General features: G+C 44.6%; 1 protein-coding gene across 1 annotated transcript; it reads right to left on the bottom strand.

Annotated features, from left to right (window-relative positions):
- Positions 1-5,371: 5,371 nt before the first annotated feature.
- On the bottom strand, positions 5,372-14,542 carry LOC141191576 (uncharacterized). Its single transcript, XM_073661504.1, has 2 exons — positions 14,404-14,542; positions 5,372-8,247 (listed from the first exon to the last, which is right to left on the bottom strand). The coding sequence occupies exons 1-2, from the start codon at positions 14,447-14,449 to the stop codon at positions 7,277-7,279; spliced, it is 1,017 nt and encodes a 338-aa protein (XP_073517605.1). The 5' UTR covers positions 14,450-14,542; the 3' UTR covers positions 5,372-7,276.
- Between the last annotated feature and the right edge of the window lie 2,184 nt (positions 14,543-16,726).

Below are 16,726 nucleotides of genomic sequence, written 5' to 3'. Positions count from 1 at the left end.
ATACATTGTGAAGTTAATTTAAAGTAGTGCACAACCCATTTAAACACTGCTTCGCTGCTTAGTCGCGCCCGGTCGGCCGCATGCATATTCTAGAATACCCGATGCATTAGAATCGGGCCACCATCTAGAACAGTATAACGTACCCCCACAGAGCCCTCAAAATATCATAATGGCCCCACATAGACTTCCATATAGTATAATATGCCACCCATAATCCTCCATATAGTATAATGCACCCTCCAAAATCCTCCATATAGTATATTGCACCCCCCATAATCCGCCATATAGTATAATGAACTTCCCATGGTTCTCGATAGAATATAATGCACTCCCCATAGTCCTCCATACAGTATATTTCACACCCCAAAGGGTAAAATGCAGCCCCCATATAGTATAATGCACCACACAGTCCTGCAGTATTATGTGCACCACGTACTCACTGATTTTAAAATACCGTATGTTTTAAATAAGGCGACTCGAGTACAAGCCGAGGCCCCTAATTTTACCACAAAAAAACTGGGAAAACGTATTGAGTTGAGTATAAGCCTAGGGTGGGAAATGGAGCAGCTACTGGAAAATTTCACCATCCTGATATGTATGGCTCCCTCATCACCAATCCTAGTATGTATGGCACCCCTCATCCCCCAATCCTGGTACATATGGCACCCCTCATCCCCCAATCCTGGTATGCATGCCCCACCCCTCATCCCCCAATCCTGGTATGCATGGCCACCCCTCATCCACCAATCCTGGTATGCATAGCACCACTCATCCCCCAATCCTGGCATGCATAGCCCCCCCCTCATCCCCCAATCCTGGTATGCATGGTCTCATCCCCCAATCCTAATATGAATGGTCTCCTCATCCCCCAATCCTGGTATGTATGGCCTCTTCATCCCCCAATCCTGGTATGCATGGCACCCCTCATCCCCCCAATCCTGGTATGTGTGCCCCCCCTCATCCCCCAATCCTGGCATACGTGGCCCCCTCAGCCCCCAATCCTGGTATGCGTGGCCCCTCATCCCCCAATCCTGGTATGCGTGGCCTCCTCATCCCCCAATCCTGGTATGTGTGGCCTCCTCATCCCCAAATCCTGGTATATATCGCCTCCTCATCCCCCAATCTTGGTATCTGTGGCCTCCTAATCCCCCAATCTTGGTATGTGTGGCCTCCTTATCCCCCAATCCTTGTATGTGTGGCCTCCTCATCCCCCAATCCTGGTATGTGTGGCCTTCTCATCCCCCAATCCTGGTATGTGTGGCCCCCTCAACCCCCAATCCTGGTATGCATGGCCCCCTCATCCCCCAATCCTGGTATGTGGGGCCTCCTCACCCCCCCAATCCTGGTATGTGTGGCCCCATCACTGCACACTGTTTGTCATCACTGTATTCCTGTGACAGCCAGCCTGTTGCTAGTGTTCATAGGAGACCGTGATTTCTGCTATATATAGCAATGCTGTATATAGCACAAGCAATCAGATGATTGCAGGTTCAAGCCCTCTAAAGAGACAAATACAGTGAAAAGTTAAAAAAAAAAGAAAAAAGTATAAAAGTTCAAATCATCCCAGTTTTCCCCCCCATTAAATATTAAGAAATATAAAACATTTAAAAAATACACATATTTGGTATCGCTGCGTTTGTAAAAGTCAGATCCATCAAAATATAAAATAAATTAATCCATTTAGTAAACGGCGTAACTAGAAAATTAAATAAAATGCCAGAATTACAGATTTTCAGTCGTTGCAACAAGAAAAAAATAAATAATAACAGACAATCAAAACATTGTATATACCCCAAAATGATATCAATATAACCATCAGTTTGTGGTGCAAAAAACTAGCCCTCACGCAGCCCCATTCCCGAAAAATGGAAACGCCACGGCTTTCGGATCTCGGAAAGTGGCGACACAAGCAAATTATTTTTAATATTTTTTTTACAAATTTCTGAATTTTTTTTTCATCACTTAAATATAAATCCTATAAATCGTCACTTAAGTAGAACAGATGAAGCTTTACTACCTCCTGCTCCAGTTCCAGCACTTCACCGCTGCCGCTGATCTTTAGTCACTGGCTTCAAGGGTGACATCATGACTGCAGTGCTGCAGCCAATCACTTGGCTCAGTGGGCCACGCCGACAGAGCTTCTAAGCTCAGTGATTGTATTAGGAACCTCCATCGCAGATTTTATCATACAGGACGAGTTCTCAGCCAACAGCTATTTGGCCATTGTTCACATAACGTAAGCCTATGTTATATACAGCAATAAGCAGCAGGATACACGAGATCCAGGGAAATATCCGATCGCCAAAAATGGGGTCAGGAAGGAATTACCCCCCCCCTGAATCAGAATTCTTTTGGGGGGGTTTCTTTGCCTTCTTCTGGATCTTTGGGTCCCAACGACTCTCAGGTGGTCCCCAATGACCGCAGCTCGTTTTGTGGTCTCCACCGGGGCCAATCTGAGAGTGACTGTGACCATAGTTTAATTTCTTAAAGGACCAGTAATATTTTCATTACAATGTTGCTTATTGCTATTTCAATAAAAAAATAAATTATATATATATATATATATATATATATATATATATATATATATATAGTTTTGTGTGTTTTTTTTTTCCTGGATTTCACCTTACACAGTGAGAATGATAAGAGTAATCACAAAATATGGGGGCCCCATACACAGAGAGAAGATGTCATAATATCAACTCTGGTACCAAATTCCATGACAATTGTTCTGGGGTTCAGTCTGTGATGGAGCAGTAACATTGTATACAGGACGTCATACACACCATGCTACAGAAAGAAGACTGAAGAACGGGACACAGGGTCTTGTGTAACAGTAAAAAACAGTAAAGATGTTCAACAAGTGGCCGGGGGGCTCCAGGACCAAACCAGGAGGGAGGCCTCAGTCATCAGTGGCCAATATTCGCATGAAGTGACCCACATTTACCAACCGTTCTGTAGCCACTCGTTTCCCTTTGTCCAACACCTCCGTCGGTCCTTGCAGTTATTAGGCCACCACTGAAATTCTTTTCTGACTACACACAGACACGTACATAGAAACCGTGCATGCCGCCATCACCGTACGCAACCAGAGTCCTGGTCCTGACCAGTGGCCTTTCCAATTCAAGTCTACTTGGGTTTAAACAAGGGTACTGTCTCTAAGAGAACCATGTGCTTGCCACTTGGAACAGCAGTAATACAGTAACACCAGGTTAATATTCTTCGGGCACAGAGATGCACATACAGTGAACCCTCTTAAAAAGAAGAATTGGACTGACATTCCCTAAGCAATAAGTACCCACACAATTGGAGGGACAGATTGCTAGCCCTTGCTGCACCATGGTGTATGCCCAGTGGTGGCCACTCTTAGGGTATGTGCACACGATGCAGAAATGAAGCAGAAAATTTCTGCATCATTTCTGCATCTCCCTGGCAGAAAAAACGCATGCAGATTGTGCATGCGTTTTTCCTGCAGAATACATGCGGATCCACATGCAGATTCACATGCGTTTCCGTATGCAGATTGACAAGCGCTTTCCAGGCGATCTTAGCATCACCTGGAAAGTGCTTGATAACTAGGTCACACTATATAAATCCATGCAAACAGCATGGATTTATATAGTGTGACCCGAGAGAGTGTATATACTTACCTCCGATGGCCCGCGCTGTCCTGCTCACTCCGTTCTCCCGGCTGCCGGCAACTTTGAATTGAAAGACCTGCCGACGTCAGCGTCACGTGACCCGTCACATGACTCTGACGTCACCGCAGGTCCTACAACTCACTGCAAGTGCCGGGAACCAAGCGGGAGTGCTGCGCGGGCCGACAGAAGGTAAGAATACATTTATTTTTTATTTTATTCTTCTTTTTACAGCTTTTTTAATGGTACCTGGGTGTGGATGAGACTCTCCTCTCCTCCACACCCGGGTACCATCCGCACATTAGAACGCACCAATTACGCAAGTACAAATGCTGTCTAGCGGAATTGGCGCGTTCTAATGCAAGTCAATGGCGGCGAAATCGCCGCGTTTCCGCAAAATTAATTGACATGCTGCGGATTTTTGACCGCAGCGTTAACGCTGCGGAAAAATCCGCATCATGGGCACAGCACATGCGGATTTCCATTGGGGAACATTGCTGCCCTTCTACCATGCGTTTTTCATGCGTTTCCGCGGCGTTTACGCAACTGCAAAAACGCCGCGGAAACGCATGAAATACGCATCGTGTGAACACAGCCTTAGTCTAAGTTGGCTCTTCAGATTGCATGGTGATAAAGAACCTGAGGGCCATATACCTTCAAGAAAAAGATCTCATAAGGACACGTTGCCTTGAATTGTGAAGAACACAATAATGTTTTCCATACAATTCTATTGTGTTCTATTCAGGATATATTAACCCCTTAAGGAACAGAGCTTTTTCCGTTTTTGCTTTTTCGTTTTTTGCTCCCCTTGTTCCCAGAGCCATAGCGTTTTTATTGTTTGGGCAATATGGCCATGTGAGGGCTTATTTTTTGCGGGACGAGTTGTACTTTTCAGCGCCATTACTAGTTTTACCATATCATGTACGGGAAAACGGGAAAAAAATTCAAAGTGCGGTAAAATTGCAAAAAAAGTGCAATACCACAGTTGTTTTTTATTTATTTTTTTTACCACGTTCACTGAATGCTAAAACTGACCTGCCATTCTTATTCTACAGGTCATTACGAGTTCATAGACACCAAACATGTATAGGATTGAGTCATTCCATGTCAAGTGGACCAGTGGTCCCCACTCGACCTCCGATTTTGCTGAAAATTTATAAGGATGTACATGTAGGGCCAGTTCTCAAATACATTGGGCACTGTTGACCTTTCACTGGAGGTTCCACCAAGCCTGCGGCTTCAGCTAAGAGGATTTTGCAAACTTTGGCACATAGCCATTAGAGTTCTATACTGGCTATGATGCTGAAATTTGGTATACTAGCTCAACTTTTGCTGCTAAACACGATAAAATTATTACCGGCTATGACAAAACAATATTTCGGCCTCAATTTTGTGTCAAAGTAGCTTGTAAAACGCGTCGCATAAAATTTATGCCAAACTTTGCTCATATATAACTCAAGACCAAAAACCAATAGTAACTGGTGCTTTGCCCTGTACATCAAACATCTCCATGACTTTGCATTGCTGCAATATCACGGTCAAATCATATGTATTTGTGGAAATATTCACACACACATATGATGAAAAACTTAAAAAAAACGAATTTTACCTATTTTTAGGTCAAATTTCTCAAAAAGGGTACCCATAAAATATATTAATTCTGATATCATTAGAAAGAGCACATTTTTCTCTACAAGGATCATTGTTTTTTTTTTTTTGGAGTCTCTCAGTTTAAGAAAAGAAAAATGCCACTGAACATGGTGTTATTTATTAATAAGCAATGAATGGTAACTGCACTATTCAAACCCTTGCGTTGGTCCATGGTGGTTATACCACAACCAATTCCCTAAGAATTGGTATTATAATCCTATTAAGAATTGTAATAATGCTGTCTTTCGAGAATTGGCAGCCCCATCACCTAGGAGCCATGGCCGATAGCCGTGCAAGGCCAGCCGCGGGCGGTCTCTTTATCGCAGGTTCCGAAGCCTGAGGGTGGGTGTCTTTGCCTAGGATCCCAAGCCTAATATTGGGTATCTTTTGTTGGTTCCAAAACCATAATGTTCAGTCTAAGTGATCTGGAATTGTTGCTGAATTTGCAACATAATCGGTTCAGAGAAGCTGTATTGTCGGCCCACTGCTGTTGCAGCTGGTGCTGGAATTATTGCAATGATTGACTGCTCGGGAATCCAGCATGTATCATTTCTCACAGGCCAGTGAAAGAAGCTAGCTGGTCCATGAGGATGCATAAAATTTATTAATGCATCATGGTCGTCGACTGAAATTTCAGAAATATTTCCAATCCACCAGTTCCTATCGTAAATGCAGGCAATGTATTGCCCTGGCTGGAGGTTTGCAATTGGCACAAAAGGCATTTCTGATCTGACAGATCTATCTACATGGGCAATGAAAGATGCTGGGTCATTTGACACCCTTGAAATGTGAATCTTTTTGTCATCAATTTGCACAAACTGGTGATTTTCTCTTGTTCCAGCAATTGTATGTCCATCTTTGAACCTTTCCTCTTGAACTACCCGTATTTCATCAATTTTTTCTTTTGGAACAAAAAAAAAATTTGATTCCATGCATTTGCTCGTTGCAAAAGTTGAATAAATCCACCGGGGTCAGTATTTGGTTTTCAGTTGGGCGTTGAAGACTGGTACGAGCTGCCAACCTCTTTGCTGTCCCTCCAATCCCATCACAGGGTGACTTTCCATGACTGGTACCAAAAAAATTCCATTCAGCGCTGATATTGAAATCAGCATTGTGGTGGCACAAGTTGAGAAAATTTTTTACATTTTTGTACTGGGCTGCAGATCCATCGCTGAAGTAGTGGATATGACGAATCCCATAGATGAGAGTCTTGAGATACTCCACAATTACTGTTAAGAAAGTGTGGACTGCAACTGTGTCATGTCGTGAGCAATCACTGATTATGCACAAGCTGATGTTCTGCGCAGCTTCACCATTTAACTCCTTGAAGTAAATTACAAATGGGTGTACTGTAGCTTGACTATTTTCCCAGTGGAAACCTTGAATGGCATCTTGAACAATAAATGAGTAATTTTCAGCAAAGTCCATAAGGATCACAAGCTCTCCAGGTCTCAGATTTTCCTTCAACGATTTCAAATAGCTACTTTGGTGCTTGGCGATGTAGTGATGGCTACAAAGTTTAGAAATTTTCAAAACCAATTCTTCAATGAAATCTTCTATAGTCAGTTGTTTGGTATCAAGCGTGCCTCGATGAGTATAAATCCATTATTTGAACTCAATAATATCTTCAGGGTCACTGTTGACAAACACATTGACTAGAAATTCTTTTAAAACTTCAGGACCCGGGCATTTATCACAACGGCCAAGCATACAGTCCTTGGATTCAATTCCACAGACCATTTTGCATATGAGCTCTTTGTAGTCATCATTGATTGGGCATGCTGCAAGCATTAGTTTGACATTTTGGTGAATGGTACACACACAAACGGAATGTGTTCCAGCAGATCCAACGGTTACGCACCACTTTGGCCGAAGCTCACAAAACTTGGAAAATCCAATTTCAGGGCCTTTCCGATCCTGATAGGCAACAAACATTTCCCTCATATTGCTCAGTAATAGTCGCTTTTGCATCTGCTTTTTTTCTCCTGCTATTCACACTGATACATAGTCTTTTTTACCAGGGCACATTCGACTGAATTCATCATCCTCAAAAAAGCCTGCACCTTTTTCTTCACTTCCTCAGAAACTTTCTTGCCACACTTGATTCTAGGTAAGGCTAAGATCCCATGTTCACATTTAAGCTTTCGAGCTTGTTTGACCATTCGTTCAGAGACACCGAATTCGTCTGATATAGCCTTAATGGACCAACTTTTAGGTGCCAATGTCAAGATTTGGACCTTTTCTGCCCGACTGGACACCTGCAGCTTTTGCTTCAAATCTGCCAAAAGGTGATTGTAATCCAGACACATTTTGCACTGTGCTGTTTTTGTTTGCTCAATGTCTTTCGGCTCAAGCCCTCCAATTGAAGCAATCTTGCTAGGAAATGCATTTTGCACCTGGCTTATCTTTCTCCTTGCATATCCAAGTGAATCCCGCTGGCTTACCCGTGGATATTTCAGAGGAGAGACGCCAATGGATGTTAAGCTTGAATTTAGAATTTCAGGAGAACATTCCATTCCATCTGGATCTGATTCAGAGGAAACTGGATCAGCTGATTTTTTCCTGTTAGCAAATTCTTTTCGACATGATGCACACATCTTCTGGCCAGGCTTCACATCATTCTTTGTAAATTCGTTCAACTGGTCAGCTGCTAACAAATTGATAGCTCGCAAATTCTTTTTGGTGTTATGACCTTTCTTCCCAAAAGGATTGCAACACGATTTTTGCAAATGCTCATATTTGGTCAAGAATGAAGCTTCACGGTGTAAACAGATTTGTGAATGTTCGTCAAAATTTAGTCCCAATCGTCGACGCAGCAATTTCTGTTCATCCAATCCAAAGCTTGTAAACAATTTCAACTCATCCTTGCTATGGGTGAATGTCTTAAGGCGGCACTTCGAATTGTTCGCAAGGCCGATAGAGCACTGGGCCGATTCTTCATCAATTTCTTTCTCCAACGCTAAAAAATAAATAATATATGCATTAAAATGTAACAATAGTCAATAACTTTTCATAAACAAAAAGGTTTATAGGTTTTTGATTATAATAGACATTGCTAGCAACAATACAACTCTGTAACATGTGATAAGAATCTGAAAATCAAACACAAAATCAATGCATTACGCGCATAAATAACACCATGTTCAGTGGCATTTTTCTTTTCTTAAACTGAGAGACTCCAAAAAAAAAAACAATGATCCTTGTAGAGAAAAATGTGCTCTTTCTAATGATATCAGAATTAATATATTTTAGGGGTACCCTTTTTGAGAAATTTGACCTAAAAATAGGTAAAATTCGTTTTTTTTAAGTTTTTCATCATATGTGGGTGTGAATATTTCCACAAATACATATGGTTTGACCGTGATATTGCAGCAATGCAAAGTCATGTAGATGTTTGGTGTACAGGGCAAAGCACCAGTTACTATTGGTTTTTGGTCTTGAGTTATATATGGGCAAAGTTTGGCATAAATTTTATGCGACGCGTTTTACAAGCTACTTTGACACAAAATTGCGGCCGAAATATTGTTTTGTCATGGCCGGTAATAATTTTATTGTGTTTAGCAGCAAAAGTTGAGCTAGTATGCCAAATTTCAGCATCATAGCCAGTATAGAACTCTAATGGCTATGTGCCAAAGTTTGCAAAATCCTCTTAGCTGAAGCCGCAGGCTTGGTGGAACCTGCAGTAAAAGGTCAACATTGCCCAATGTATTTGAGATCTGGCTCTAAAAATTTACAGAACCTCTATTCAAACCTACATGTACATCCTTATAAATTTTCAACAAAATCGGAGAAGGTCGAGTGGGGACGATTTTTAAAACTGGTCCACTTGATGTGGAATGACCCGGCTTCTTTTATATTTAAGTGGTGAAAAAAAATTCCAAAATTTGGTAAAAAAAAAAAAAAAATAGCGCCATTTTCCAAGACCTGTAGCGTCTCCATTTTTCGTGATCTGGGGCTGGGTGAGGGCTTATTTTTTGCGCGCCGGGCTGATGTTTTTATTGATAACATTTTGGGGTAGATCCGATGTTTTGATCGCCCGTTATTGCATTTTATTGCAATTTTGCGGCGACCAAAAAACGTAATTCTGGTGTTTAGAATTTTTTTCTCGTTACGCCGTTTACCAATCGGATTAATTCTTTTTTTATTTTGATAGATCGGGCGATTCTGAACATGGTGATACCAAATATATGTATGTGGGGTTTATTTTTTATTATTTTATTTTGAGTGGGGCAAAAGGGGGGTGATTTAAACTTTTATATTTTTTTCATTTTTTTTATTTTTTTAAAAACTTTTTTTTTCACTTACTGCATGCTTCAATAGTCTCCATAGGAGACTAGAGGCAGCAGTTGTCTGATCGGCTCTGCTACATACAGGGGACCAGCAGGTCCCCTGTATGCAGCAGAAATGGTCCTGTGCTATGAGCGCCGACCACTAGGTGGCGCTCATAGCGACGAGATCATGACAATCACAGGCGTCTGCTGCAGACCCTGGGTTGTCATGCACGCCCATCGGCGACCCGCGATCACGTGGCGGGGTCGCCGGTGGGCGGGGCTTATGACGCGCTACCCGGAAGCGCGCGTTAAATGCCGCTGTCGGAGATTGACAGCGGCATTTAACAGGTTAACAGCCGCGGGTGGATCGCGATTCCACCCGCGGCTGTTGCGGGCACATGTCAGCTGTAATAATCAGCTGACATGTGCTCGGTTCAGTGAGGGCTCAGCGCAGCAGCCCTCACTGAACGGGCAGTACGCAAAAATGCGTACTAATACGGCATGGGTTGGAAAGGGGTTAAAAAAAAGTCTGGTCCTTAGAAGTTATAAAATGAGGTCAATACAACCTCAGGTGAACAACAACACATCACAAATTACACCAGGTCATCGAATATTTACCAAAAAATAGACTTAAATGCAAAAACAGTGTGTGAAAAAATAAAGGGGTTGTCCAATGAAAACAAGCTCCAATCTACAGGAACCTTCACCCCCTTTAGATTGGAACGGTGGTACGCATGCTAAAATGCTGCTCCATTCATTCTATATGAGGCGGCCATGAAGTGCGCCCGACTTTTTTGGACCGATGAGACAGAGTGGCCTTACAGAGAAGGGTACTTGGATTGGACGCCGAGTTATGGACCCCAAAGCAGCACTGAATATGATGTACTAGTGGGAGTCACGAGTGCAAGGGTTCAAGGGTGCCAGTAGTGGAAGACATAGTGCGCGAAACCGAAGAACAAGTAAGCAGACCTGCTGATCAGCACTGCAGTGCTGAGGCCGAGTTATGGCGAAATAGGGAGCGACAGTGCGCCTCACCAGTCCTGGAGTATATTACAGAGGAAGGATACTGTGTGGAAAATGCTTTATACTGTAAAGGAAACGTCCAGAACACTTTGTGCCCGATATCCCTTGTATGCCGGGACGTTGCTAGGGTCCTAAAAGATCAGGGGCCAAAGCCCCAATACAACCTCCCCGCCACTTAAAAGAGGACCTATACATATATAATTACTGTACACCATTGTTGCTAACCTAAAATACACAACTAAAAGACCAATATTCCCAAAATTACTTCTATATAAGGCAATAATAATCCCGCTACACAATGCCCTCTACCATCAACACTACACAGTGAGTACATAGTATTATGATATGACCATTGCCTCTACATAAAAAAACACACTGTACAAAGACCATCTGACTTCTCACATTTCCAGCACCGTCCCCATCTATTCCCACCCTGCACAACCTCCCCATGCTGCCTGCTCTTCCGACGTGGAATAGGAACCTCAATACTTCAAAAATTATGTCATTACTATGATTACCCTCCACCAATTAATGCTACAAAGACTGTGTGCCAGATAAAGGGGACCTATAAAAATAATAGCGTCCCATAGAAAGTAGTAAAGACCCCACTGTGCTACCTAGCAAGTAATAATGCCAGATATGCTCTTATGAAAGTTTCAATATCTGAACTGTTCCCTCCAAGCAACAAATACCGTTGAGTATCCCCTTTAAGTAATAATGCCCCCTTAAAGCCACAATCAAACTACACCCAACTACAAAGTTCTTCTTCAAGTCTATGGACGATGATTTCGGGGTGGTGAAAGAAGAAATTTCTGATGATGCACCCATTTGAAAGAAATAATGTCCTGAGTGCCCCCATAGCACCCTGTATATTGTATGATAGTCCCACAGCTCACTACACACTGTATGATGGTCCCCACAGCTCCCTATGCACTGTATGATGGTCCCCATAGATCCCTATATACTGCATGATGGTCCCCACAGCTCCCTACGCTCTGTATGATGGTCCCCACAGCTCCCTATGCACTGTATGATGGTCCCCACAGCTCCCTATGCACTGTATGATGGTACCCACAGCTCCATATGCACTGGTATCATGGTCCCCACAGCTCCCTACGCTCTGTATGATGGTCCCCACAGCTCCCTATACACTGTATGATGGTCCCACAGCTCCATACACACTGTATGATGGTCCCCACAGCTCCCTACGCTCTGTATGATGGTCCCCACAGCTCCCTATGCACTGTATGATGGTCCCCACAGCCCCCTATGCACTGTATGATGGTCCCCACAGCTCCTTAGATACTGTACGATGGTCCCCACAGCTCCCTAAACACTGTATGATGGTCCCCACAGCTTCCTACACACTGTATGATTGTCCCCACAGTTCCATAGATACTGTATGAGGGTCCCCACAGCTCCCTAGACACTGTATGATGGTCCCCACAGCTCCCTGTGCTCTGTATGATGGTCCTCACAGCTCCCTATGCTCTTTATGATGGTCTTCACAGCTCCCTATGCATTGTATGATGGTCTCCACAGCTCCCTATGCATTGTATGATGGTCATCATAGCTCTCTACGCACTGTATGATGGTCCCCGCAGCTCCTTATGCACTGAATGATGGTCCCACGGCTCCTTATACACTTTATGATGGTCCCCACGGCTCCTTATGTACTGTATGATGGTCCCCGCAGCTCCCTACGCTCGGTATGATGGTCCCCACAGCTCCCTATGCACTGCATAATGGTCCCCACAGCTCCCTATGCCCTGTATGATGGTCCTCACATCTCCCTATGCACTGTATGATGGTCCCCACAGCTCCTTAGGCACTGTATGATTGTCTCCACAGCTCCCTATGCATTGTCTGATGGTCCCCATAGCTCTCTACGCACTGTATGATGGTCCCCGCAGCTCCTTATGCACTGAATGATGGTCCCCACGGCTCCTTATACACTGTATGATGGTCACCACGGCTCCTTATACACTGTATGATGGTCCCCACAGCTCCTTATGTACTGTATGATAGTCCCCACAGCTCCCTACACTCGGTATGATGGTCCCAACAACTCCCTATGCACTGCATAATGGTCCCCACAGCTCCCTATGCACTGCATAATGGTCCCCACAGCTCCCTACGCACTGTATAATGGTCCCCACAGCTCCCTATGCCCTGTATGATGGTCTCCACATCTCCCTATGCACTGCATAATGGTCCCCACAGCTCCCTATGCACTGCATAATGGTCCCCACAGCTATCTATGTATTGTCTGATGGTCCCCACAGCTCCCTTTGCACTGTATGATGGCCCCCGCAGCCCAATATATACTGTATGATGGCCCCCACACCCACTTGTACGCTATATTATGGCCCCTACAGCTCCCTTTATACTCTATGATGGCCCCACAGCCCCTTATAAACTGTATTCTGGCACCCACTCCCCATTTTATATAATATGATGGCCCCACTGCCCCTTATTTATAGCATGATGACTCCCATAGCCCCTTACAGTAAGATAGCACCCACACCCCTTATATATACGGGTGCATCTGTAGCGCCCCGAGGGCTCGGTTGCTACAGAGGTATTGCACCTCATCCAGATGTGCGGTATCTCACTCTCAGGTAAGGATGGAGTGTGGATCAGGACCCCGACACCTGCATGCATTACACCACAAGTCAGCAGTCTTCCCCATGATTGTGGAGCCTACTGAAACAGACTATGGGACATTTTGAAACACTTAGGAAGCCGTTACAGGTGTTTTTTGATAATTATTCTAATTTACTGAGATAATAACTTTTGTGTTTTCATTGGCTGTAAGCCATAATCATCAACATTAACAGAAATAAACACTTGAAATAGATCTCTCTGTTTGTAATGACTCTATATAATATATGAGTTTCACTGTTTGTATTGAAGAACTGAAATAAATTAACTTTTTGATGATATTGTAATTTAGTGAGATGCACCTGCATATGATGACTGCTGCCCCCAGTGGAATATATGCGGTGTCTATTTTGGGATATTTTAGTACACCCATGATGATACTATAGACAGCCATTATACCTGGAATGGCCCCTTCCTTGCGTGCCTTGCTTTTTTTTGCTTACATGTCTAACAATCACATATGTGTTGTGTCCCTTCCCCCATCATCCTATTCTTCTATTGCTGAATAAATATGATAGATTTTATACTCCCTGGACTCCTTTGATCGTCTTTTACCCTGCGGGGTTTTCTTTCATATATGGACTCACTGTGTGGTGGTGATGGTAGAGGACATTGTGTAGCAGGATCATTTTGGCCTTGTATAGTAGTAATTTTGGGAATATTGGTCTTTGTATAGTGTATTTTAGATTAGTAACAGTGGTATAGTGTAATTATATATGTATAAATCCTCTTTTAAGTGGCAGGGAGGTTATATGGGGAAACATGTACTTTGGGGCTGGGGTCCCTGATCTCTTAGGACCCCAGCAACGCTCCTGCACTGGGGAAAAGCAGGGTCTGGAGGCCACTTTAATATCATCATCATTTTATGGATATGACGCCAAAGAAACTAATGAAGTGCTTTGCAAAGTGCCATAATTTTCACAATTCTGAAAACAAATTGTAAGTTTAGTTCCACTATAAGTGATGTTAATTCTGTTATGAGAGCTAACCTTCTGAGACAATTTATCAATGCGGTGTGTGAATTGTGACATTAAGCTTTGCTACATCTATACATAGTGAAGTTCAGGATCAAAATGCTGCAGGTCCCATCTCTTCTACAGAACAATCCCATGGAAATAAAGCTGATCATTTTATCAGATGGGATCATTAGAACTTACCTGGTTGGATCCTTTGTTTCTGGTGGTTTCTTTCCCAGGTCGTCATTAAGGCCCTTTACAATAAGCTCCAAAAACTCATCGGACTTTCTGAATCTTTCAAGCGTTTTCTCAATCACAGAAAGGACAGAAAGGAGGCGCTTATCCTGGCAGAAGAGAATCAGAGATATATTGTTCTACATCTTCCAGATGTTTGGATTTATCTACAGACTAATGATTAATCTCACATGAAGAATGATAATATTATAAGAGATCACAACTTTGGGGTAAAATTATTCAATTTTAAAAATATATATATATAGCAATTACATTATTCTGACAAGACCAATTTTTTGTTTTTTTCCTCCCCTTTTTCCCAAAAAATATAACTTTGTTTTTTCATTCACATAGACGGAGGGCTTGTGTTTTGTGGGACTAGTTGTTCTTTGGAATGACAACATTCAATTTAGCACATAAAGTATTGAAAAATGGGGGGAAAATCAAAGTAAGGTTATTATTTTTGTTTGTTTGGGTTTTTTTATGAACATTTAAAAAAAATGTGGTTTGTGAGACCATTTTCATCTTGCGAAGACCTAATTTTATAAAATGATCCCATTGATGGAGTTGTCGGCTTCTTCTTGTGGAGAGATCAGTAGTTACAAGTTTCTGATTGCATTTGCGAGGGAAGTTGAGTGACCCAAAAACCACAACCACAACCATGGCACTTTACTGTCCTTTACAGCATTGACCCGACGTGTAATAGATTTATATGTAATGAAAGATTGCACTTATGTCAATGCAGCAGAAACAAATATTGTTTTACGCTTTTTCTTTTTTATAGTTGGCCAGAAAACCGCAGAACCTTAAGCAGAAAATGACATGAATGAGAACATCTGCCCGGCTTGTACCGGATCCGGGGGTGTTACGTACAAGGCGAAGGTCCCAGAATAAGGATTTGCTTCATTTTGGTGCAGAGTTTCTAGTAGTTTCTGGTTACTACTGTTACAGGCAGATGCCGTCTGCATAATACAGCCAGCACCGCCTCAACCCCTCCATGAATGTGGACCCCGGCACAAACACTCAGGCACATCCTTTTATGCTAAGACATTAATAATTCTACAATTATCACACACAACTTATATACAGAGACCCCCCAACCGTCCCTGATCCAATGGGACTGTCCGGCTGTCGCTGGAGGTTGGGGCTATGTCCTGACGAGCTGTGTTCTGTCAGGACAGTCTGTGTAGTACAAGAACGTCTCATGCCGTGCATGCTGCTGTGATCGCTCCTGGAGAGGGGCAGCATCCGCTCCGTACGCCTCGTATATGCCCGGCTCCGCTCCGCAAGCCTCGTACACGCCCGGCTCCGCACGCCTCGTACACGCCCGGATCCGCTCCGCACGCCTCGTACACGCCCGGCTCCGCTCCGTACACCTCGTACACGCCCGGCTCCGCTCCGCACGCCTCGTACACGCCCGGCTCCGCTCCGCACGCCTCGTACACGCCCGGCTGCGCTCCGTACGCCTCGTACACGCCCGGCTCCGCTCCGTACGCCTCGTACACGCGCGGCTCCGCTCCGTACGCCTCGTACACGCGCGGCTCCGCTCCGTACGCCTCGTACACGCGCGGCTCCGCTCCGTACGCCTCGTACACGCGCAGCTCCGCTCCGTACGCCTTGTACAAGCCCAGCTCCGCTCCGCACGCCTCGTACATGCACGGCTCCGCTCCGTACGCCTCGTACACACGCGGCTCTGCTCCGTACACCGTGCTCCGTACGCGTCGTACACACGCGGCTCCGCTCCGTATGCCTCGTACACACGCGGCTCCGCTCCGTACGCCTCGTACACACGCGGCTCCGCTCCGTACGCCTCGTACACACGCGGCTCCGCTCCGTACGCCTCGTACACACGCGGCTCCGCTCCGTACGCCTCGTACACACGCGGCTCCGCTCCGTACACCTCGTACACACGTGGCTCTGCTCCGTACACCTCGTACACGCGCGGCTCCGCTCCGTACACCTCGTACACACGCGGCTCCGCTCCGTACACCTCGTACACACGCGGCTCTGCTCCGTACACCTCGTACACACACGGCTCCGCTCCGTACGCCTCGTACACACGCGGCTCTGCTCCGTATGCCTCGTACACACGCGGCTCCGCTCCGTACGCCTCGTACACATGCGGCTCCGCTCCGTACGCCTCGTACACACACGGCTCCGCTCCGTACGCCTCGTACACACGCGGCTCTGCTCCGTACGCCTCGTACACACGCGGCTCTGCTCCGTACACCTCGTACACACGCGGCTCCGCTCCGTACACCTCGTACACACGCGGCTCCGCTCCGTACAC

The sequence above is a fragment of the Phyllobates terribilis genome, unplaced genomic scaffold, assembly GCF_046119375.1.
Source record: "Phyllobates terribilis strain yellow unplaced genomic scaffold, ASM4611937v1 Scaffold_47__1_contigs__length_9908305, whole genome shotgun sequence".
NCBI lineage: Eukaryota > Metazoa > Chordata > Amphibia > Anura > Dendrobatidae > Phyllobates > Phyllobates terribilis.
The sequence above is the reverse complement of the archived record's forward strand: the minus strand, read 5'-3'. Positions and strand labels throughout refer to the sequence as shown.

What these genes read in the sequence shown, in the direction of transcription:
- LOC141191576 (XM_073661504.1), bottom strand. Translation starts at nt 14,449, where the DNA reads ATGACGACCTGGGAAAGAAACCACCAGAAACAAAGGATCCAACCAG. An exon ending in GAAACAAAGGATCCAACCAG is followed by an intron (nt 8,248 to 14,403) that starts GTAAGTTCTAAT and finishes TTTATTTTTTAG; the next exon opens with CGTTGGAGAAAGAAATTGAT.